This window comes from Rhinatrema bivittatum, chromosome 11, assembly GCF_901001135.1.
Source record: "Rhinatrema bivittatum chromosome 11, aRhiBiv1.1, whole genome shotgun sequence".
NCBI lineage: Eukaryota > Metazoa > Chordata > Amphibia > Gymnophiona > Rhinatrematidae > Rhinatrema > Rhinatrema bivittatum.
Window position 1 is genome coordinate 81,552,851 of NC_042625.1, and position 25,214 is coordinate 81,578,064.

General features: G+C 45.3%; 1 protein-coding gene across 2 annotated transcripts in view; it reads left to right on the plus strand.

Moving 5' to 3' along the window:
* Nucleotides 1-24,731, plus strand: part of CTPS1 (CTP synthase 1) — a 48,092-nt gene extending 23,361 nt beyond the window's left edge. For both annotated transcript variants that reach the window (XM_029620028.1, XM_029620029.1), the window contains exons 10-19: nt 2,651-2,739; nt 6,656-6,750; nt 8,315-8,377; nt 9,158-9,201; nt 9,320-9,416; nt 15,650-15,705; nt 16,338-16,434; nt 16,899-17,043; nt 21,168-21,258; nt 24,214-24,731. In XM_029620028.1, the coding sequence (XP_029475888.1) occupies nt 2,651-2,739; nt 6,656-6,750; nt 8,315-8,377; nt 9,158-9,201; nt 9,320-9,416; nt 15,650-15,705; nt 16,338-16,434; nt 16,899-17,043; nt 21,168-21,252 (771 nt within the window). In that variant the 3' untranslated portion in view covers nt 21,253-21,258; nt 24,214-24,731. The remainder of the gene's footprint in view (nt 1-2,650; nt 2,740-6,655; nt 6,751-8,314; nt 8,378-9,157; nt 9,202-9,319; nt 9,417-15,649; nt 15,706-16,337; nt 16,435-16,898; nt 17,044-21,167; nt 21,259-24,213) is intronic.
* Nucleotides 24,732-25,214: the final 483 nt, after the last annotated feature.

Sequence of the window (25,214 nt, forward strand, 5' to 3'; positions counted from 1 at the left end):
ATGTGTCAGTTTTCAAATTTCTATTTTTACAGAGTAAATGTGTAAAAAATCTTTGAAAATTGCCGTTATAGTGAAGTTTTAGTTTCTTTGAAATGCCACTACTTACCTTTAGATTAATGTGTTTATGTAGTGGGCCTATCAAATGAGAGTGATGAATGGACAGGGCTATGAATGGCCTCCATTTATGATAGAGGCACCTGGGCAGCATTGGCAATGGGGCTCTTACATGCAGTGCAGTTTGTACTCCTTTTAATTATTTTGTCTGTTTAGCAATTATTCTGCTTTTGTCTTCTTAAAGTTCTCTATAGCTCCAGATGCCCTGTACCAATTTTACTTAGCATGCAAGTGCAATAAACAGCATATAAATTAGATTTATAATTGGATTATCATTTTGGGAGTGAGAGATTTTTAACTTTATCTACACTTAAAAAAAAAAACAACAAAAAACTTACAAAGTTGTTTTGTACTGGGACCAATTTTAAAAAAAAACAAAAAAACAACAAAAACCCTTTTACTCCTTTGGAAGTGAAAGTCACAAGGCTTATGTAAATGAGAAGACAGGAAAAATTTTGATCTTACCTGCTAATTTCCTTTCCTCGAGTCCTGCCATACAAGTCCAAACAAGAGGGTTTATGTTCCGCTACCAAGAACAGACTTGTTGATGTTACCCTACATAGAGTCCCATGTTGACATTAGCCTACCAGTATTCTATGTAACAAGCTAATGCAACTTCCCTGTACGTATCCAGATCAGTCCAGACTCCTGGGTTTTGCCTCCCTTCCAGCAGATGGAGACAGAGTTTTACTGACACTCAGGCCGATACGGTACGGTGCGCGCCGACGGAGCGCACTGTTAGCCTGCTCTTGGACGCGCGTTTTCCCTTACCCCTTATTCAGTAAGGGGTGGAAAACGCGCGTCCAACCCGCAGCACCTAATAGCGCCCTCAACATGCAAATGCTTGTTGATGGCCCTATTAGGTATTCCCCGCGATACAGAAAGTAAAATGTGCAGCCAAGCCGCACATTTTACTTTAAGAAATTAGCGCCTACCCGAAGGTAATATCATAGCGATATAAAGTCGGAGGTCCTGAAGGGTAAAATAAAGTAAAAAAGAAAAAAAAAATTAAAATGGGCCGGCGGCTGTTGGGCCGAAAACCTGATGCTCAATTTTGTCGGCGTCTGGTTTCCGAGCCCGTGGCTGTCAGGGGGCTCGAGAACAGACGCCGGCAAAATTGAGCGTCGGCTGTCAAACCCGCTGACAGCTGCCACTCCGGGCTAAAAGGAGGCGCTATGGACGCACTAGTTTCTACCGCACCACCTCATTTGCATCCTCAGAGGATGGCAGGGTTCTCTCGGGATATTTGGAGGGGATTATTCCCTTTATATTAAATAATTTTTGCCCTTTTCAGTGGACAAGGGATGGAGAGGCAACTTCTGAGGCTCCAACAGCCTTCTGGATTCAGAAAGCCAATGCTTCTGCATATATTGCTAAGGATTTGCTGATTCCCAGAGGTCGTAGGGCACAGTCAACCAGGGCTCAGGCCTCATATTGGGTGGAGCTTCGCTTGCTGCAGGGTGACTATTTGAGTGTCCTTCATAAAAGCATTGCAGTTTGGATGCTCAAGCCAGGGTGTTTTGTTGCCTTTGACTCAGGAGTATTGAGAGCGAGGCTGGCAGTTTCCTACCCAGTCGGAGGGATAGCTTGGATACATCCCGCGTGCCTGGATTGATCTGATGGATTGAAAGGAGAAGTTTAGTCTTACCCGCTAATTTCCTCTTCTTGAGTCCTACCAAGGCCCTTCTTAGACGCAGGCTGGTTCGCTCTGTCTGTCTGCTTACAGGATTGTAGTAGATCCTGTGTTATCTGTCACAGTTTCAGTTCTGTGGACTTTGTGGGCCTCAAATAGGCTTTATTTAGACAATCTCCAGAGATTTGGAATGGGCAGGGATCAGTATGCCTCCCTTCCAGCAGATGGCGACAGAGAAAGTTTTACTGACACTGTTACTTAACCCAGTTTGCCATCTGCAGTCCGGTATTGACCTGTACCCAAACCAAGATGGAAAAGTATCTCAAAACACAACGTAACTTATCAAACATCTCCCGCTGAATGAGCAAGAGGAAAAAGAACCACTTAATCTGAAAGACCCTTATAACCATATAAGTCAGAATGTACAGTGTTTACTATAGTTACACGATGTTAGGTTCCATATTAGGAGCCTACCATCCATGAAAAAGATCTAGGCATCATAGTGGATAATACTTTAAAATCGTCAGCTCAGTGTGCTGCAGCAGTCAAAAAAGCAAACAGAAAACAATTAGGAAGGGAATGGTGAATAAAATGGAAAATGTCATAATGCCTCTGTATCACTCCATGGTGAGACCGCACCTTGAATACGGTGTACAATTCTGGTCGCCGCATCTCAAAAAAGATATAGTTGCGATGGAGAAGGTACAGAGAAGGGCTACCAAAATGATAAAGGGGAATGGAACAGCTTCCCTATGAGTAAAGGCTGAAGAGGTTAGGGCTGTTCAGCTTGGAGAAGAGACGGCTGAGGGGGGATATGATAGAGGTCTTTAACGAGTAGATGTGACTCGGTTATTTACACTTGATTGATAAAACTTTTTAAAATATTTTCTGTTTTCTGTTTAGTATATTGATTCTGCTGACTTAGAACCAGCTAGTCTACAAGACGAACCCGTTAGGTACCATGAGGCCTGGCAGAAACTCTGTAGTGCAGAGTAAGTAACTCATAAATTAAGTACCATGATTAACTATTAAGGATTTCAATGCATATCTTCTAATCCAGAAAAGGGATATCTGTTAGAAGCAGAGCCCACTCATTGCTGGAAGAATCTTTGGGCCTTGTTTTGCCTCTATATAGCCACTTAACTTTATATCAGATAATATAAGGTGAGGGGTGAGGCTATTCTCACTAAAAGGACGTCTGTCAAAAAAATGGAAAAGGGATTTGAATGAAGAAAATGGGAAATGGCAAGTTAGATGCAAAACATTGCTAAGGAAACAGACATAATGGGGCAGATTTTCAAAGGGTTATGCGCGTAACTCCGAAAACCTGTCCCTGCGCGCGCCGAGCCTATTTTGCATAGGCTCGGCGACGCACGCAAGCTCCAGGACGCACATATATCCCGGGGCTTTTAAAAAAAAAAAAAATGGGCGGACCGGGTGCTGGACAGAGGCCTCGGGCACCGCGCTCATGCTGGGGGTTCGCGCGCCAGCACTTGGCCAGCGTGCGCAACCTATGCCTGCCCAGAGGCAGGGTAACTTCGCGAACAAAGGTGAGGGGGGGTTTTAGGTAGGGCTGGGAGGGGAAGGTGGGGAGGGCGGAAGGAAAGATCCCTCCGAGGCCGCTCAGATTTCCGAGTGGCCTCGGAGGGAATAGGGAAAGCCATCGGGGCTCTCCTAGGGCTCGGCGCGCGCAAGGTGCACAAGTGTGCGCCCCCTTGCATGCGCCGACCCCGGATTTTATAACATACGCGCAGCGTGTTATAAAATCGGGTGTATTTTTGTGCATGCCGGGTTGCACGCACAAATCTACGCCCGCGCATAAGTTTGTTTTTTTTTTTTGTTTTTTTTTTTTTAAATCTGGCCCAATTTGAAAGAAGCTTGCTGTGGAAACAAACTCAAGCCTGCAAGGGAGTCAATTGGACCATTAGATGATCAAGGGGGGTAGTAAGGGAGGACAAGGCCATAGCAGGGAGACTAAATTAATTCTTTGCTTTGGTCTTTACTGAGGGAGATGTAAGAGCTATACCCATGTGAGAAATAATATTTAAAGATGATTCAGAGAAATTGAAAGACATCTAAGTGAATTTGGAAGATGTAATAGGGCAAATTGACCAACTAAAAAGTAGCAAACCATCTGGACCAGATGATATATATCCTAGAATGCTGAAAGAACTGAAAAATGAAAATGCAGACCTATAATTAGTTTTCAGATTACTCTTATTAAAATCAGCTAAGGTACCTGAATATTGGAGGGTTGCCAATTTTTAAAAAGGCTTCCAGGGTGATGCAGGAAACTACAGGCTGGTGAGCCTGATGTTGGTGCTAGGAAAAATGGTTGAAACTATTATAAAGAACAAAATTACTGAAAAATATCCATTAAAATATATATATTTCATGAATAAAGTGTTTTTTAAGACAAACTTCACATTAATGCTTTTTTTCCTCTTTGGGAATTTGATCTGTAATTAAAACAGATCACTTTACACACTATATACATTGCCCAATTTCTATATAATAGAAAGTGCATTCACTCCATGCACACAAAATTAACAGATTGATTATATAATGTCCCAGGTTAGAAGGTAAAAAGCCCCCACAAGGCCCTTGTTTCACTGGTGAAGTCTCTCTCTCTCATATATATATCTATAGGGGAAAGAGAAAATTCCCAAAAGTACTATTGTGAAGTTTTTGTGAGAGAGATACATAAGCCATCGGGGCTTTAAATGAAATAAAAATGGTATATCCGTCAGGGAACCCTAAAATAGGGTAAGTAACAGCACTAATATTTTAAATGATTTGAAAGGTGAATAATGTTGCAAGCTTTATTAAACAATGGCAAAGAATATCAAAACTATTCAAAAGATAAAACTGGCACAATGACACACACACACATTGCTTAATTGCCCTAGTCAATCATTCCTCATTCACACTGCTTCTAAATTCTCTGTAGCGTTATGCATTTATAAGATGTATAGATATCAGCATAAAACATTGTCAAAATATATACAAAGTGCTTGTAACAAAACAATGACACTCTTGAAGTCCAGCTCTATTGCAAGTAAGATACTTTGTGAATTGCAGATGAGTCACATGACAGATTACCTTCATTAATAAGGGGATACAGATGAATCTCAGTCCACAAGAAAGGATAATTTGTAATTGCTTCACAGGGCTACTGTTCCAGTGATATTTCTGTAGTCTCTGTTCTACTTCTGCTATATCCTGTATTCTCTCTGTCCCTCCAAAGGCCTCTGTTTCGCTGTCCAGGCTTCCTCAGGGGGGAATATTGTTCATAACTATTCTTGCGTTGATATCACCAATTCTATTTAATGAAGAGGACTCTCTCTTATTATTGATTCTACTTTATATGTCGATTTGCCAATTCAGTGTCTGAAGACTTCAGCTGCTGTTAATGAACAGCTTGCTGAATGCAGCATAATCATCTGTGAATTTCTACTGTCGTCTTAGCGGGTTGGAAACCTTTTCAAGTCTCTTTGCTGGAATTGTATTTGGAGCAGACTTCAATGCCTCTTTGCAGTACAGGCGCTGCTCCGGATTTTAATGTCTGCGCGCTCATGTACGGGCGGGTGGCCTTCTCCACGCTCTGGGGGTTTTTTTTTTTTAAAAAGCAGTGCATGGCGACGCAGGTAGGCCATTCCCCAATTCTCTTCCAATCCACTCCAATTAAGGAGCTGTCTGGGAGGGAACTTCCCTATACCCGTTCCTAGCTATAAGATTTTTTTTTTTTTTTTTAAATTTACCTTGCTGCTCCTTTGGAGCCGCAGCAGACTCTGTGCACCGGCAGCCGCCCGCTTCCCTGCCCAGACCCCACCCTCTGACGCACTCCTTTCTTGAGGCCCAGCACTTCGGTGCATATCTGGAGTTAGGCATGTGGCCAGGCCCTTTGGAAAATGTACGCAGCCTCGCACGTAACCCCCCCAAAACTTTACGCGCACAGCCCTTTTAAAATCTGGGCTTAAACGTTTAACGATCAGCAAATAAAGCACTCCTAACCATTCCATCAGTTAAAACAGCAAGACTGACACAAGTGAGGGAGAGAGCCCTATCACTAGCAGGACCCATAATCTGGAACTCAATGCCTCCAGAGATCAGGCTACAAAGTGATCTCAAGGCATTCAAGAAAAGTTTAAAAACATGGCTTTTTAAACAAGCATTTTGCACAGAGACGAGAGAATAGAGAGAAATTGAGGAAATACAGAAAGGCACCAACACACAGTGCTTAGAACATTACAGTAGATTAGTCTATGAACTCTACATTACAATAAGCATAACTATAATACTATGTGTGATTAAAACCACCCGTGTAAGTACCTTGGTACAATTGGTCATGAACTACTTCGCTAAACAACTATGTATAATGATATATTGTAACCGAATCTTTGACGGCACCTGTTAGAATGTACTATAGTACACTTACCTACATTAAATATGTGCCTACATGTAAACCGTTACGATGGTATTTTACTTAGCAACGGTATAGAAATGTTTTTAAATAAATAAACGTGTGGTGCAGTTATAGCAGCTGTATGTGTACATTAATTCCTTTTCAAAGTAACATACTTATGTTGGTCCTGGAGAAGATTGGTTTTAGTGAATTGTGGTATTTTTTTTTTTTCTTCAGATAAGTGACAGCTTTCCTGCAGTTCACAATAACCAACCACATATTAATGGTGGATTTTATGTTATTTATTTTTTTTACTTTGGAATGTGAGGGTTAGTGCTATTTTAAGTTGCTAACAGAGTAAAGGAGGGCTTCATGTTTAGGGTGCAAGTCATACCTTTGCTCAGACCTTTGAAGTTAGGTTTTTGTACACTGGGCCTAACCATGCATGTAATGAGTTGGATGGCTCTGTTCTTAATTTTTTTTTTTATTTTTTTTTTCCCCAGTGGAATCCTGGTCCCAGGAGGGTTTGGTGTTAGAGGTACAGAAGGAAAGATTCAAGCTATTTCCTGGGCACGAAAACAGAAAAAGCCTTTCTTGGGTAAGAAATAGTTTTTATTTTATTTATTTATTTATTTTTTGTAGAATGTGAAAAAGTGATGCAACCTAAGGGAGATGAAAGATTCTATTATAAACTGGTACACTCTAAATCTTCAGTCTAGAATGGACAGAGATGGTGCTGGCACTTTGCATCAACCTACAGTGAAACGGGCTTCAGCCTTTCTGCATAGTCAGGTTTTATGGCTCCGCAGCAGAACAGTCCAAAGATGCCACGTTGACCATCGTGATAGATTCCATTGTACTAAAGCAAGCTGAATATGTTACTGCACAAATATTTGTGTCCTTAGCCAGTTATCTGGCCAATCATTGAAAAAACTTCCAAATACCACTATGCTTTTTTCTTTTTTTTTTTTTTTTTTTTTAACTTCAAGCATGTCTCTGGAATTGGAATACAGGAATGTGATAGAAACAGTATAGGAGCCAATTTCTGACACACTGGATATGTTTTGACAGCTGCTTTTACAGTGGCATTTTTAGACTCCTGTTAGAATAAAAATGTTTAACAGAAGGCCAGCATATACCTTGTCGGCACTTTATAATAGGTTTTTGTTGGGTATTGCTGCCAGTGTGTCTTGCTGTGAACTGTCAGGTCACAGGTTTGGCTTGTGAGAACTCTGCACAGTGAAAATCTTAGTAGTAATAGCAGCAGCATTTTATTTATTTATCTAAAATATTTGTTACCTCCCCCCCCCCCCCCCCCCATAGCTCGGAGCGGGGAACATAATTGACATTCATAATAAAATCGACATTTAAACAATAATACATGTCAAAGGAGCATGACTCTAGCACAATACAAAACTAACGGGGAAGTCCATGCTCAGAGGAGGCATCTCCGTCAAGCTTGCCAAAGGTTTAAACTCGGGGAGACTGCAAGTCAAACCCTAAACGAAAGAAGTGAGTCTTTATAACCTTTTTCAAGGTTTTGGTGTCATTTAATATTGAGCATTATAGTCGGAAGCAGATTCCAGAGTGGTGGACTGGCTATCAAAAATGCACGCTTTCCAGTTTTGTCGTTGTGCTAACCTAAAGGGGAGGGCGTGTCCAGGAGGACTCGGTTAGTCTATCTTTAATGTACAGTTTGAGAGCGGAGGATATCCACGGTGAGGAAAGGTTGTTTAAAAGGCTTGTGGGTGATGACTGCCACTTTGTAGTGAATTTGACACGACACAGGGAGCCAGTGCAGACTGGAGGACTGGGGTTGTGTGGTCACGTAGTGGCGTGCTAGCTGACGATCTGGCCGCAGAATTTGGATAATCGGAAGAAGTCTTGGTGAGGTTGCGGGCAAGCCAGTGGAGAGGGGGTTGCCATAATTAATGACTGTGAAACTTTAAATAGGGGCTTTAGGTGATGTGATAGGCGGTTTTGCTGCTACTCTACCTGTAGTTGTACTAATGATAAATCGCAAAGGATGGCTTGCTTACCACCATTTAAAGAAAACAGGAGATGTGATTTTTGGCATGGGACACTTCGGCTATTATTTTATGCTTAGAGATTAGCTTGCATCTCGCCATGTATTTTTTTTTTTTTGTTTTCTTGTAATCCAGGAGTTTGCCTTGGAATGCAACTTGCAGTTGTTGAATTTGCACGCAGTATTCTTGGATGGCAAGGTAAGAGTAACATGCAGATTGTCATGTATGTACATGTCAGGAGCTAACTTACCCTTTCTAGCTGAATATTCAGTATTTGTAAATTCTGCCCATCTGTATTTCGCCTACCTCCACCCCCTTCTCATTTTGGGTTTCTAGCTCTGTCAGAACTGGGACTTCGATCCTTCATCCCCAATTATCCATGGATTTTGTTCCCTTATTCCATGTCCCCTTCCAACTCTAGCTCAGCCACGGCAGTGACAGTCTTGGTCTGGGGGGGGGCCATACGGCAAGGTTCCTCTGGGAACCCTGTAATAATGAGCAAAAGCCTTGGCAGGGAATCACACGGGTCCTCTGCATGGCAGTGCCACTGAGTCACTGGGCCGGCCCCCTCAGTGATCTAATTTCTAAGTCACTTCTCGATAACTTGTTCATAATTCCTGCTCTGTTAAAAACAGATACAGTGGCTGAGTGCTACAAGTTCTGGAGGAGGTATGCATATGCCACTAAAGTTGTGTGTGGCACGGTTACACACCAACAAAGACTTTTTAAAAAGTGTCGTTTGCTTGCCTTCGGGGGAGGCTGGGGCAGTCCGTGGAGACTGGATATCTGTGGACAAGGTGTCCATCCACCTCGCGTTCCATTTATGATTCGTGGGCTGTAGTTTGCCCACTTCTGGCTTGCAGTAAGTCTGCTTAAATTACTCTAGCTTTGCTTTCATTGCATCTCTAATGGGGCAACTGTTTTACTGTTCAAAGGTCTTCTGTCAATTTGTATGTATTTATTTATTTTTAATTTCAGATGCAAACTCCACAGAATTTAATTCCAAAACCAGTTACCCAGTGGTGAGTTTCAGGCTGATGGTTTTATAGCTTGGTATCCAGTGCCCTGGTTCTTTCTGTTCTGTTTTTCTTTTTCCCTGCTCTCTTCGGGGGCTGAAGTGATTTCATTCATTTCCTACAGGTAATAGACATGCCGGAGCACAATCCTGGACAAATGGGTGGCACCATGAGGCTTGGCAAAAGAAGAACCATCTTCCGAAGCAGCACTTCCGTTATGAGTAAGTTCGGTGTCCCTTGTCCTCTTCCCGGCCCTTTCCTGGTGTGGGCAAGCAGAAGGCTAACGTCTGGGCAGCATGTGTACTGAGAAATGCTTGGCACAGGAAGAAATCCTAACAAGATCGTTACTTTCAGGGTCTCTTGGGTCTGGGAGTACCATGGAGGTGGGACACTTAAGCCTGGGGAGGAAGGGAAGATGCCTGGTGTTACTCTGGTCCTTACCAGTCAATTCCATCTCAGAGGGGGGCTGTACTGTCTGGAGAAGTTGGGGATTAAAAAGATACATTTTTTTCCCTCCCTTTTCAATTTTTACTAGATAGTCTGAATACAGTAAATCAGTTTATTTCCTAGCGTGTAGCCAGATGGACACAGGACCAATGGGTTTATGATCTGCTGCCAGCAGATGGAGAAGGTCAGGTTTCAAAGCTGACGTCACACTAGATGCACCCCTGCAGTGATCTCTGCCCTTCAGTAGCAGGTGCGCATTTGCTTTCCCTATGGGGATCGCTTACCTTTTGGAAGAAGAAATTCTATTTTTAAATTGGGGAAAAGATTGAGCCCCGCTCTCCTGAGGTGATACCTAAAGGTCCCTCCCCCATGGGAGAATTCCTGAGGTGATTTCCAAGATCCCTCAGAGGTGTTCCTTGGTCTGATAGCCGGTTCCGGGTTTAGGAAGCCGAGTGCGGTGACGGCCAAAGTTCAATTCCCCCCCTCCCAACAGCTGGAGACCATCTCTGTACTCATCTGGTAACCCTGAGCCCAAGTAAGCTTTTTTTTTTTTTTTTTTTTTTTTCCTTAAAGATTTCCTCCCGATTCAGAGACGTTGGAGGGGTTTCCGTAAGGCTTCCCCCAGTCTCCTTGGTCGGTGCACCGTACCGATGTCATTCCCGATCCCTTTGGGGTAAGGGGACGTGGGCTTCCGAGCACGTTGAGTTGGCCCCTGGTGGGCTAGGCCTCGTTTTAGGATTGGTTGGCGCACCGTGTGGTTGGCCACAGCGGCGCCATCGTGCGTGCGTTTTTGTGCCTGCATTGCCCATCATAGAGCTTTGGTACGCTCGGTGTCGGCTCTGTGCGCACGCTGTTTGCATAACTCCGCACATGTACATGCGCACACACCTTGCTGGGCGCACAGATTTCGGGCTCCTCTCTGCGGCCCACAAAGGTGTCTGAAATCTGTGCGCATAAAATTTTAAGCGCGAGCCGTCTGAACACACAGTTAATGTCGCCAATGGCTCCGGCTGCAAAGGAAACATAAGCGCCTTTCTCTCTGCGCTGCTGGTCACATAAGGTTGCACAGTTTAACCTGGATTCTTGCTTATGTCAGCACTGTGAGAGAGCCCAGGGAGAGTTGGCCTCCCCGGACTTTGCTAAGCCTGGCTCCTCCCATTCAGAGGATGAGTCAGCCACAGCCTTAACCGGAAGTACCCCGGGACTGGGTCATCCATGGGAGAGGGAAATTTAGCGGCACCTACCCCAGTTACCCGGTGGGTGGAATTCTTTCAAGGCCTTCAGGCCTTTTGTACAGGTGCAGCCTGCTACCTCACTTGCCCCTGTCCGGACAGAACTTCAGCTGGTAAGCCTGCCCTCTTCCAGTCCTATCTGTAGACCTTGAAGCTTGCCTCCACTCACCAAGGATATCCCTGGCAGGGACCCAGACGGCACGGACGAAGAGGAGGATCTAGATTCCTTGGAAGATGGGGAATCCCCCCTGGTTTAGAACTGCATCGGACCATGTTAGTTTTTCCATAGAATTGCCGGCCCTGGTTTTCCAGACCCTGAAGATGCTGGGAGTTTCTGGGGCAGACTGACAGAACCAAAGAAGAATCCTATTCTGATTTCCCTATGGAAAACCACTCAGGAGTTGATTGACCTGGAATGGAGTGCCCCAGAAGCAAATTTTAAAGGTGGGTGAGCATTAGAAGCTCTGTACCCACTGGATCCGGCAGCGAGAGAACATTTGCATTTCCCTAAAGTGGATGCACTGGTCTGTGCCGTCTCTGAGCAAACAACTATCCCAGTGAAGGGAGGAGTGGTCTTAAAGGATGCACACGATAGGCAGATGGACTCCATCCTTAAACAGGCCTTTGGTGCAATAGCAACGACCTTACACATTGCTTTTTGTTGTGCCCTGGTAGCTCGTTCGTGCCTGCTCCTCTCTCGGAAGATGGATGCCTCTGGTAAATTCCAGAGTGGTTATGGAACCCACCACCACCTTTTTAGCTGATGCAGGCTCGGACATAGTCTGTACCTCAGCCAGAGGAGTGGCCTCAGTTGTGGCGGACAGAAGACAGCTATGGCTATGGAATAGGTCTGCAGAGGCAACCTCAAGGCACATCTCACAAAGATGCCCTTTAAAGGATCACTTCTCTTTAGAAGTGAATTGGAAAAGCTGGTCAGTAAATGAGGCGAATCTTCAGTACCCCAGGCTACCAGAAGCTAAGAGAGAGCAGTTACAGCGCCCCTCGCCCATGAGGGGGTCCATCTAGGGGCTCCCAACTCTTTCGCCCCTATAGAAACTTGACATTTCAGAGGTCTCGGCCCTTTGGGAGTTCTTAGTCCTTTCTGAGTCAGCAGCCCAAGAGAGGGTCAGGCTCAGGTTTAGGTTCGTCCCGAAACCCCCAGTGACGTTTTGCCGACCCACCCTCGGAATGAAGAGAGAGGGGGGGTCAACTGTCCCTCTTCTGACAACAGTGGGTCAATCACTTTGGACAAATGGGTACTGGAGGACATACGAGAAGGATATGCGCTGGAATTTCGCAGCACTTCTCGGGACATATTCATGATATCTCCTTGCCAGTTCCAGCACAAGTGGAGACTACCCTATTAAGGCTCCTCAGGATGAGGGCTATAATCCCAATACCTGCGCTCCAGGAAAATACAGGGCATTATTCCATCTACTTCATCATACCCAAGAAGGAAGGCTCCTTTCGCCCCCATCCTGAACCTCAAGAGCGTCAACCAACATCTACGAGTGATTCATTTCTGCACGGAAACCCTTCAATCCGTGATAATGGCCGTACAATCAGGAGAGTTCTTAACCTCCCTGGACCTATCTGAGGCCTATCTACATATTCCAATCTGGCAAGTACATTGTTTCCTACACTTTGCGGCACCATTATCAGTTCCAGGTACTGCTCTTTGGCCTGGCCACCGCCCCCAGAACATTTTCCAAGATTATGGTGGTCGCAGCAGCAGTATTGAGAAAAGAGGTAATCCAGGTACACCCATAGTTGGACGACTGGTTGATCCGGGCAAAGTCTGGGGAAGAGAGACTCTGGGAGACCTCCTATCTGGGAATCCGGTTTGACACCAAGCAGAGCAAAGTCTTCCTCCTGACCATGTGGATAAGGAAGTCTTGGAGAGTATTTGAGGTCTGGTGCGAGGAATGCGGTGTTTCCCCTTGGACAGTGAAAATCCCACTAATTCTGGAACTTTTGCAGGACAACTTGAATAAAGGTTTGACCCTTAACTCCTTGAAGATCCAGGTAGCGACTCTCTCCTGTTTCTGGGGGCGAGTTGAACGGAACCCACCTGTCTGCTCATCCGGACATGGCCTGTTTTCTGAAAGGAGTTAAGCACCTCCGGCCACCCCTACGATGTCCGGTTCCTTTGTGGAATCTTATTCTAGTATTGGAGTTTTTGGCAGGGCCTTCCTCCTTTTTGGCCGCTGCGCAGTCTTCCCTTGCGTTTCATTAACCCTGAAAACGGTGTTCCTGGTGGGAATATGCTCAGCACGTCGCATCTCTGAACTACAAGCATTGTCATGTTGGGAACCGTTCCTCCGGATGGCTCCAGGAGCGTTACAGCTTCGTAAACCATTTCATCCTTCTTGCCCAGGGGAGGGGACATAAACCCCTTGGTCCTGAGTCCATCTGCCTGCACTAAGGAAAAAGAAATTAGGTGAGTAATTTCTCCATTTATCTTTTTGTGTGTGAAGTTAAAATGTGAATTGCATTGGACATCTTTTTTCAATACTTTTTCACAACTGGGTGGATTAATATGCTGTGAAAATGTATTCACCTGGTAGTTCAGTTCATTTTGTCTGATCTCTGAACCCAGGCGTTAGACTGGAAGAATAACTGGGAGCAAGGCAGAGAAGTGTTGGAGAGAAGGTCACTGTATTGATGCAGTCGTTTTCTTTAGGGTTAAATTGTGAGTTAATCATGGTTTGTAATAATTGCATTGATGTCCATGTATCTAAAGCCTGGACACTCTCACTATCTCTTCAGCTGTAAGCCATGGCCTATCCTGCTTGTACCTTCCCCCCTCAAGGCTAAACTCTACTCACTACTTTAGCATTGCTACTTATCAGTAGCAGTAAAATTTAGAAAAAGGTTGATTTATTGGATCAAAAAGCAGGGACCCGGTCTGGGTATTTCCTGTGGACAGATTTATTAGATTGTGACTGGTTAGCTCAGATTTCCTATTCTAGTGCTTGAGACTGCGAACCAAAATTTGACACATCTGTAGTAGATGGCCAGTAAGTCTGAGGACACAGCAAGCTTGTTCACGAGTAGGTGAATCTGGTCTGCTGTAATCTAAACAGTTTGTAGGTAACATCAAAGCAAGCCTGCATATTTGCCCAGAGAAAAAGGAAATACCCCCCTCATAAAGAGTAGTTTGCTGTATCCACTGAGCATAGGTGACCAAGAATCGATCCCTAAGAAAGCTTCATATGTTAATCCTTTGTCTTTAATAACTGTCATCAACCTGGGCAATGGTTTCTAATCCCAAATGTAGAAGAAGCTGCTAATGCTATGACCCTGCATCTGAAGGAGTGAGTGTGAACATATGCAAAGCAGAGCGAGGAAGCATTCATGAAAGTGTGTGGTCCCTATGGTCGCCTACTAAATGTAGAATTAAATCCATACTCTAAATCCAGGGGTGGGCATTGCCCAAGTTCCGTGCACTCTTGTTCTATGATGTGCATTTGTGACTTGTTACCATTATGGGGGGTGAGAGCCTCTGGGATGTTGCATCTACCTCTAGGTTGGGGAGGAATGCCACGAAGGATCTTTGAGACAATGAATTGTTGAAGCTTATCTCAGAAGAGAGTATAATTTTAAGTAATCGAACTCTTTGCATTAAAATGAAGACAGTAGCGTCTTACCTGCAAGCTGGTTAGCGTGAGCCCATTCTCTCTGTGGAAGATTCTCAGGATATGGGATATTTAGAATGTTTCCGTCTTGAAACAGAAAATCCAGGTAGTCAACAGTTGTGCTCATCTTGTATCAAGGCTATGATTCATGAATCTTGCGTGGATAACCAGATAATCTTATTGAATTGACATCTTGGTGGAAACTACTCTGTGCCAGTGGAGGCCATTTGTATTTTTGTCTCAGGTCTGCTCAGCTCTCCAGGGCAGAGACTGGGAGCAACTTTGGTTTCTGTTCGTTTAAGCATGTATAAGATACACAGATTGCTAAGGAATAAGAAGTAAAGCACCAAGCTCTAACACACCAGTTTTTATTTTAACAGATTCATTCTTGCAGTCTGGCACCATGCTTATGTAACCCTTCTGGCTTTTACTGTCAGAGAACAGACTTTGAAGGCTCTTATCCATAGGGGAAACATAGTCCAAGAGCTCACTGCTGAGAAACATTGCAGTTTCACTGTATGTAATGTCACAGCCCAAATACAGGCCTTGAGGCTCCCAAAATATTTCTTTATTTTCAAAACTAAAGCAGAGGATCAAACTTCAAAGCTATAGTCTTTGGATGGTATGTTTAAAATGACTTTTTTTTTTTTTTTTTTCACTTAAATGGGGCCCAGTATACTTAATACAGTTTCAACTCCTCCTTAGACTAGACCTTTCACACCACCCTTTCTGAGGTTAAAGCATGAACTATACCATTAACCTCTTCCCATACTGAACTAAGCTGGCTTTTACTTTTTTTTTTTTTTTTTTTTTCCTTCTCACCCAAATCCCTCTGTGCTGTACCTTGCACCTTATCAGACTATGCCTCTCGGAACATGGCCATTAGTTGATGCTTGGATTGTACGATACGGCACAGAGCACTCATATGATCTGATGCGTGGGCTTTATGAAACTGAGCCTCTGTAACTGCTTGTAATCCTTTATGGACACGCTCATAGTGGGTCAAGGATTTAGAAATGCTCAAAGTTAGAAAACCGGGTATAGTAAGGGGCCTAGAGGTGGTGTTTACTAGGGAAGATGGGGGCGATAACTTTTGTGTGGGAAAGGTGCTGAACAGTGTGTCCTCTTCATTGACAGGAAAACTATATGGAAACCCTGAGTATGTAGAAGAGAGACACCGACACAGATACGAGGTACAGATCTGTGATAGTTTCTTGCATTTGTGCATGCTTGCATGGCAGGTAAAAGGGATGAGTGGCAAGAGAAGACTTACAGGCGTAATGGAAAACAAGCAAAGGATAATAGAAAGACTAGGGGGCACTCCATGAAGTTAGCATGGGGCACATTTAAAACTAATCGGAGAAAGTTCTTTTTCACTTAACGCACAATTAAACTCTGGAATTTGTTGCCAGAGGATGTGGTTAGTGCAGTTAGTGTAGCTGGGTTTAAAAAAGGATTGGATAAGTTCTTGGAGGAGAAGTCCATTACCTGCTATTAATTAAGTTGACTTAGAGAATAGCCACTGCTATTACTAGCAACAGTAACATGGAATAGACTTAGTTTTTGGGTACTTGCCAGGTTCTTATGGCCTGGATTGGCCTCTGTTGGAAACAGGATGCTGGGCTTGATGGACCCTTGGTCTGACCCAGTATGGCAGGTTCTCATGATCATGGCATATAGGGAAAACTCAAAAGGGGGAGGGGCTGTACTCCCCCCGCCCCCCTGGTTTGGGTTTACTTGTATGCTAGAGCCTTTATTCGTGCTTGTGTGGCACCCTATCTCCACGAGGAGGTGTAACTCGCTCTGCTTCTGCTCTTTTGTGCAGGTCAATCCGGAGCTCAAGAGCAACTTTGAAGACCAAGGCCTGAAGTTTGTGGGCCAGGACACAGAAGGCGAGCGAATGGAGGTGGTGGAGTTGGAAGGTGGGCGTTGTCCGATTTTTGGCATAGTGCAGACTCTGCTATATTGAGTTACACACAGGATGCATGGGGTTTTCCTGTTTCAGACTACCTACAACTGGGTGGGAGGTGGAGGGGATCAGCAGCAGACTGCATAGGGTAGAGCAGTGAAGGCTGACAACTGTAGGGCAGTCTGCCTGTAAAGTAGCCTGGTGGAGGCTGGGTATCGCTTATATTCGAGGTAGGAACAGGGATAGTGACGGTGGTTTTAGGCCTGGTGAGCGTCGCTGCAGTGGCTGCACTAAATAAAGTGAGGAGGGGGTGTCGGGGAGGAGGATCCTGGGCTAGTTGTAATCGAAGGCTCATAGTGTCAGAGGCACTTCTGCATGAGACCTTCGTTAATCAAATTCTTGTTTACCCATCAAGTCACTGTTCAGAACTGCAGAGCATATTTAAAAACACTTAATTTTTTTCTTTCCTTCCCATAGATCATCCATATTTTGTGGGTGTTCAGTATCATCCTGAGTTCACATCCAGGCCTATAAAACCTTCTCCCCCTTATTTTGGCCTCCTGCTGGCTTCTGCAGGAAGGCTCTCTCACTATCTCCAGAAAGGCTGCAGACTCTCACCCAGGTAAGTAAGAGAAAACCAGTCCCTAATGCTCGGCACTGGCAGACAGAGAAGGGCTGCATTTTATTTTTAGTGGTTATGCATTACTGTAAAAAAAAAAAAAACGTTCTTGTTCGTACCCCAGATCGGTCCAGACAAGTGGGTTTTGCATCCCTACCAGCAGATGGAGGCAGAGAATAAAATCTTTTGAGGCTCTGCTGCATAACAGATTGTGTGCCACCTGCAGACCCTCAGTATTTCTCTGTCTCCAGATGCAAACCTGCAGGTAAGCAAAAAAGAAAGGGACATCCCTCCAGATGAGCGGGGGAGGGGTTGGTAGTCCCTGATCAGCTTTAGCCTGCAGAAGATCCAGGGGTCTGACAGCCAAAGGTCTTGGCTCCCTCCCAGAGGTGTTGCCAGCAGCAGGGAAGTTTTCCTTTTTTTTGCTTGAATTTTCTTTAAAGAAAAAAAAAAAAAAGTTACATTTTTCTTTCAGCAGCAACCGCTCGGGCTGTTCCTGGTTTGATCATCAGGGCAGGCCCGGGCTGCGGGAAGGGAGCAGCGCAGCTCCTCTGTTCGCAGCTTTGGCCGCAATCACGTGGCTTCTCTGCCTCTGCGGAAGGCCTGGCTGCATGGAGACAAGATGGCTCGGACAGCGATTTCCCAGTCCAGGAAAGCTCGTCAGGCTGGCAGCCTGGCTAGGAGAGAGCTGAATGCAGCGGTGCTATGCCGTGATTCATTTCTGGAGGGGGGGGGCGGGAACGAGGCTGGTAGGAGAGCCACGGATTCCCAAGGCCCTGTCAGGATCAATACCGGGAGCCTAAACAACTTTCCATGCAGGAGAAGGGCTACAGCTTGGAAGGTGACAGGAGCCCAGGGACTCCCCTCCCCTGTTGTCTCAGATGCAATCTCTGGGCCAGACGGGAGAGGATGACATGAGTTTTCCTCAGAATTGATCTTGCTTACGCACAAGGCCTTTTTAACCAGGAAAAACACAGGCTATAAAAAGGGCATTTGTCAGCCATCTCTCTTCCTGCTGCAAAGAGGCCCAGGGGACCTTGTGTCTAGCAGCTCAGATGATTCAGACCTGGAAGATGGTCTTGGGATTGATGCGGGGGTGGATCAGGATGACCCAGCAGATCTCAAGGTGAACGTTGATCAGGCTGATTCCGAAGAGGTCCCGATAACGGAGAGAGATGACCTGCGGGTGATTCGTCTGTTCCGTAAGGAGTCGTCGAGGCCCCTTATTTCCCATGTTTGGAAGGGCCTGGATATTGAGGTGGTTCAGGAGGAGTCTGACAAGGAAGGGGTGGATCTGGTGTTTGGACTCCAGGGTCCACCTAAAGCTTTTCCTCTCCCTAAAAAGGATCAAGAAGCTGATGAACTAGGAATGGGACTTCCCAGAAGTGATCCCCAGCATGACTAGAGCCAAAGTAAAATTGTATCCCCTCACGCAGGGTATCCTGCAGCTGCTGGTATTGCTGAAGATGCTTCCTTCTCGGCAGTTACTAGCAAGTCGACCGTTCTGGTTGCGGGTTTGGCAGTCTCGTTGAGGCGATAGCGACAAGGAGCAACGTCAAGGCAGCAAGTTTCTTCAGCTGCAGGATAATAGGTCGCCGAGGGCTTAGACGCTCGGGTTCTTCCATGGCCAACAAGGATCCTGCTATATGTGTTCCCTCTGTGACCGTTAATAGCTCGAGTCTTTAGGCACATTGAGAGGCATCCAAGCCAGGTGGTACTGGGGGTGCCAGAGAGGCTGCATTATCCATGGGTAGCAGATCTGGTTCAGCACATAATTGATAGGTCCCTGAGATTGGCTCATTTGCAGGAGCTGTTTATGGCAAGGTCCTATTTTCTCGGATCAGGCAGATCACTTTTATCTCGCAACTTGACTTTTGAGAGCAAGCGCTTGCGACAGAAAGGATACTCTGAGCCTGTGATTTTCAAGAGCTTAGTTTACAATTCCTTGTGGGTTCAGATGGCAGCCTAGGGGTGTCTCAGAGCTATACTGCCGGGAAAAGGTTGTTGGCTTCACATCTGGATGTTGAGGTTTTTGAAGGGGGTTGATCTTGCAGATCAGTCCAAAGAACCAGCCCCTTAATGTTCTCAAGTCCGTGTTCTGGCCTGCTTACTGGGAAGAACTGTCAGAATGTATATAGACAGAACCTAAAGAAGTTTGTCAGGTTGTGGTTAGCCCCTTGGGTTGATTTGTGGTTTTTCTGTTTGGGAGGCTTCAACCTTTTGGGTTTGGCGTTCGCCCTCATTTAGGGGGTGGTTGAGGAGTTGTTACTCTACAGTTGGCTTGGGTACAGGTCAGTACTGGAGGACTGCAGGTGGCGCACTCTGTTATGTAGCAGTGCCTCAAAGTTTTTGTTCTCTGCCTCCATCTTCTGGTAGATATTCATAAACCCACTTGTCTGGACTGATCCGTGGTACTTCAGGAACGAAAATTAGCAGGTAAGAACCAATTTTCCTTTAGTTGTTTACCGTTAGCAAGCATTCACTTAGTCATGGGAGAAATGTAAAATAACATCTTGACCATCGAGCGCTTCGCATGTTGTAATGAAATGGGACTGAATATCCAACCAGGTTCTTTCATTAATTATAGAGGAGCTTGTGTTTTAAGCCTCCTCCTGACTATGCTAGGCAATAAGCAAAAGACAAGGCTACCTGGAAATTATATTGGAGCTTCAAGCACAACAAAATAAGAGAAAACTAGTTAAGGAACCACTATGGCGACTTTATTTTCACGAGTGACAGCAAATAGCATAATGACCAGTCAGAATTTCCCCGAGACCTGCAATGACTTTTGAAAGCCAGGGACTGTGATAGCAAGGTTTCGTTTATATTAGTGTAGAATGAGAGAAAAATGCATGGCAGACCCGGGTACTCTGCTCTTCAGTGGATCTGACCCAGTGTGCAGCTGACAACGTTTTTTCTTTTAAGAATAGTAACTAGCTTTCTCAGATCCCTTTGGGTTTCTAAGATATCCATTATTAATCCTGTTTTGAAACGTCTTCTTTTGAAATGACTGCTCTAGTTATAGACTGGTGGCACATCTTTTCTTAGTGACGCCCTTAGAGAAAAGTGTGCTCGGGATACTTGATTCCACTTTACTGTCTCATTCTGGCCTTGTTTAGAGTCTGTCTTTCTCGGGTTAGTCTTCAAGGTGAGTTACAAACGCCAGATTAAGAAGGTGGGGGGGGAGGGCACACACATTACAGAAGGTGGGGCGTTCTTTTTGAGATCTGTACTGAAATACCAGGGACTTAGATTAAATACACCTAGGGAAGGCAGCTTCCTGTGGGTAAGCACCGGCAGATGGGACCTTCACACGGAACGGAGGCATTCCTCGGGGTGGGACTGCAACACCACATGTGGTTTTGGTTTTTTTTGGTTTTTTTTTTTTTTTTTGCAAAAGTGATATCTATGGGTAAACTGGGGTTTTTACTGGTCATATAAAATCGTGGGCTAATGATTGCTTCCCCTCCTCCGTTCTCTGAGGGTAAAAGTGCGCCTCCGTTCACAGCGTGCGTGCTTTCGCCCTCTGAGGGGAAAAGATGAATGCATCATTTCCAGTGAGCACGTTCCATGTGCTTCAGCGCAGGTGCAGAAACCATGCTGTCCCCCACTTCGTGCGGAGAGATGATTCAGGCAGCCGTCTTGTTGTTGTCCTCCCCCCCCCCCCCCCCCCCGGATGATTTTCAGAGCTACTTACCCTGGTAAATATTTGTTTACCAGGATAAGCTGGCCTGCCTGTAAAACTGTATCCCTCCCTTTCCCCTCGGAGCGGCCAAAAAGGTGGGCGTGGACTTCGACATTTGTCCCTCTTGGCTGCATTAAAAAGGGGCATCCCGGAGGTGTGTCTTAGGATGGGGGGTGCAAAGCACGCTCGCGGACTGGCACAGTCCGCGGGTGGTTCTGCGCTCGTGTAGCCTTCCAGATCTGCAGGCACGAACGTCCACCGCACTGCCGAAAACTGCCCCGTTTTACCTCGCATTGTCAGTTACCCTGTCAGATCTTTTCGGCAGGGGCTTGGCGCGCCTGTATGTGATTTTTGTTGGTGCTGTGTAAATGTGGGAATAAAGAAATGGCTTGGTAAGCGCTGAAGCATAACCTCTAATGGGAAACCTGCTGAATTCTCCCAGGGATACCTACAGCGACCGCAGCGGCAGCAGCTCCCCCGACTCGGAAATTGCAGATCTGAAGTTCCCCTCCATAAACCACGACTGATCACCGGTAACTCTTTTTTTTTTTTTTTTTGTTCTCTTCTGGTGATGAACTAATACTTTATAAACTGAATGATGAACCTGCCTTCGGTATAATTACCCTCTCTCTGAAGAGGGAAGCGTTCACCAAAATCACCTACAGGGATTGCGTAAGTATGCCAGACGCGGAGCAGAACATCCTAAAGGCGGGAGTCTGTCTCCCCCCTCCCCCCCCATTGCCACGGCTCCACTGCTCCCCTCAGTTTCCTTTCGTTCACTGGAGATGTTAAGATACGAGAGCTTTATGGCCCCTCTCCTTCATTTGGCTTAACACTTTTAAAAACCCACCTCCCCAAAATCTTTTTTCCTAGATAAGTTTTTGACATAAGTTTTTGTTTAATTCTTTGTCGTCCTGCTAGCATGTAAAAGGGATTTTTTTTTTCCCTTTTGTCCCCATTTCGGGCTGTATCAGCTGTTTTTCTTCAGAACTCTATCTTCTTAAAGTTCTTCATTTAATTTTTGTTTTTCGCCCCATGTCGAAGAATCAGACCTGCGGCTTCAGGTTCTGCCGCAGCTGCAAACTGAAGGTCCTGATTGTGGTACCTGTCACGTCAGCCCGCAGAGCCCAGGCCCTAGTGATTCACTCACCTTAATGCCAGTGTTTTTATCACAAGCAGGGGCCTTGCTCCACACCCATCCCAAGTTCTGGCCCAGGGTAATTTCTGATTTCTATCGTAAATCAGTCCATTATCGTTGCAGCTTTTTTTTTTTTTATCCCAGGCCACATCTCTATAAAGATAAGCAAATCCTTCATGCTTTGAAAGGAACCTGTCGCCTTCTGCATGGAGCAAACTGATGCACGTGGAAAATACAACATTTTTGGCTTGGACAGCGGATCGCGTCTTTTTGTCATGCCCAGGGCAGGCCTGACTGGGGCACGTCGGGGCCCATATTAGTCACGGTGACCTTAGCTGCTCACGTAAGATCTACCTCCATTGAGGGAGATTTGCAAGGCTGCACCCGGGAGGTCACGTCACACACTCGCATCCCACTAATGCTTAGACGCGGCTTCTCCGTGGGATAGTACATTTGTCGCTGTATTCCCCTCAGGCCCGTTATGTTGTGAAAAGCGTAGGTTAAAAAAAAAAAAGTGTTAAGAACAAAAAAAGTCTTGCCTAACAAAAATATGTTCACCTGCCCATTGTGGTGTGGGTTTTTTATTTTTATTTTTTCCCCTTTTTTTTTATGTTTAAGGAAACCCTTAGCTAGGCACCCTGCCGACTTTGAACGCTTGTCCTCAGAGAAAGCAGTGTTGCTTAGCGGTTAGACGGCGGTTCGCTAACCGCACAGATTCTCCCACCACCTCCCCCTTTTTAGAGATGCTCTCCCCTCTCCCAGCTTACACTACGTTAACAGAAACGAAGGGAGCAGTGTGGCTGCCACAATGCAGAATGTCCCGTGCCATGGCCTTTCAGCCTTCCCAGCACTGCCGCGCAGGTGGGCCCGGTGCTGAGTGCATGCGACCCACTTGTGTGACCAGTGAGCTGCCGTCTTCAGAGAACACCCGCTGCAGGTAGGATGTGAGGCTTTTTTTTGGTACCTGGTTATAATGCTCAGGATGACGCCTACTGCCATAAAGAGTGAGGGGCGAAGCCTTGTGCTTGGAACTGATAACCGGAGGTGCCCGTTTCTATTCTGATCCCCGGTGGGGGGGGCGCCAGCCCATGGCCCAGTCTGATCTTGGGTTACACTTGGCTGGAGAAGGGAATTTTTCAAATCGGTTCAGGTGGGTGAAAAGCCTTTTGCCCATGTGAATCAGCCAACTGAAAATCACTCGCCTTTAACGCTGCTGAAATTTCAGTCTTTACTTTTATCACTCGAGAGGAAGCACCGTGGAGCGTGTTTAGGTTGGGGGGGGAGGAAGAGTATTTATTTGCATGGCTTGTGCTTTCAGATTTGCACACGTACTTTTCGCACGTAGAATTCTACCCCTGCGAATAGCGGATGCAAGTGCCTGCATGGACTTTTGTATCCATAAGAATGTCTTTGCATAATTTCCCTGTGAAAATTGGTGCCAAAACTGCAGCTGAAAGAAAGAAAAATAAAACAGTAGTATGGCCACCAGGGTGGACAGTGTGTATTGTGCTGTCTCCGATGCAGAGGTTGCAAACTATCGTAGGCCCATTCTCTCCCTGTTTTAGCTTTCCTCTTTACAGTGTCCTTGTTGACAGATCTTGACCTTCTTTTTTTTTTTTTTTTAATGTCCTCTTTCCAAATAGCAAATAAAAATGTTGGTGAATAAGGATAGCAAGACCTAGCTATTCTCCTTTCCTAACCCAGTACCTCAGAGCCTACCCAATCTCCGACCTTATTCCCAAGTTTAAGTTTATACATATTTAATTTTGTTTGATTTATATCCTGCTTTTCCGCACTTCAAAGTGGATTGCATTCAGGTACTGTAGGTATTTCCCTATCCCCAGAGGGCTCACAATCAAAGTTTTGTACCTGAGGCAATGGAGGGTGAAGTGACTTGCCCAATGCCAGTAAGAACAGCAGTGGGTTTGAGCCTTGGCTTCCTCGCTGCTCTAACCACTTCACCACCTCGCCATGTCCTCCGACACCGCAGTAGTATCTGTGCGGCACCCGTACCTCTGACCTTAAAACTAGGGCTGCTGCCTTCCTATCTCACAATGGCAGGGTCTCTGCATTTATAGAACTAGCGAGCTGAGCCTAAGTCACTGTGTATTCTGAGGATTTTCTCCTGAATTTATTACTGAAATTTAAAACTGAAAAATCTTTTAAGTTATGGTATATAGTATGTTGATATTTGGGTAACTCAGTGTTGTATTTTTGTTCTAGCTTCTGTCGTAACTAATTTCATCACCCAGACTAGCTATTAACATACCTGCCACCTCCAAGTTATTCATGCAATGATAAATTTATTTAACCCTCCGGATCATTTCATTCTTATTTTTCTCTTGTTCAGGTGGCTGTAACCACTACAGAGAGGAAGAATTTGTGTTCGCCTCAACTGAGCTTTCACCTTTTTGTTTTTAGAATTATGTTTCAAAAGCTTTAATGCTTCCTCCTCCTTACCTTCAGGTGCACCCTTTTTTTTTTTTTTTTTTTAATCCTATGTTGAATTCTGAAACCGAAGCAATCCAGGCACTGGGTTGAAGCTCCTTTCAGGTTCTGCTGTGCAGCTGTGAATGTCTCTATGAGAATAAAGGCAGAGACTCGGGAAGGCTCTTGCATCAGATGGACGGTTGAGCCAAGCTGCATGCCGCTGTGTGTTCCTCGGATGTGCTGCCCTACGTGTTTGTCACAGTGCAACAAAAAATATTTATTCTGCTGTAATATGAAGCGTGCCGGCTACTGTCACGACCACTGAAGTGTTACTAGGCGGGGGACCTACTCCCAGAGAATCACTGGAGCCGATTTAAATTCTTGGTCACCTGGCAAAATAGGATTAAGAGAATAAAATGGATGCTTTTTCACATAGCAGTGCAAGCTTCCTATCTTTATTTGGGTTGGTAATTGCTACATAGCTGGGATGTGTGATGGTGGGGGGGAGGGGGGGCCAGCTTGTTTTTACCCTGAGGGATATTGCTTTTCTCTTAAGACTGGTCTTGAGAGCTGAGCTGATTTAGGTGGGGGGAAGACAAGGAACCCTTGATTCAACATATTTTTATGCTTCCTTTCCTGGTTTCTAATGAGGAGGCACATGATGCATTATTGGAACGCTGACCCTTCAGTAACCGAGTCAGGGAACTAACTCCTTGGCAGACCTAACCGGGTTCCCTAAAATCCCAAATAAACAGTGTTTGGGATTCATAATTGCAGCTGTTTGGAGTTTGTACTATTTCACACTTTTTCTTAATATGTATCATGTAACACATGGCCTGCCTTCCCAAATGGCTATGCTTTTTTAATTAATTTTTTTTTTGGAGAAATCATCTCGACAGTGAGTTCAGTTTCTGTGTGTTT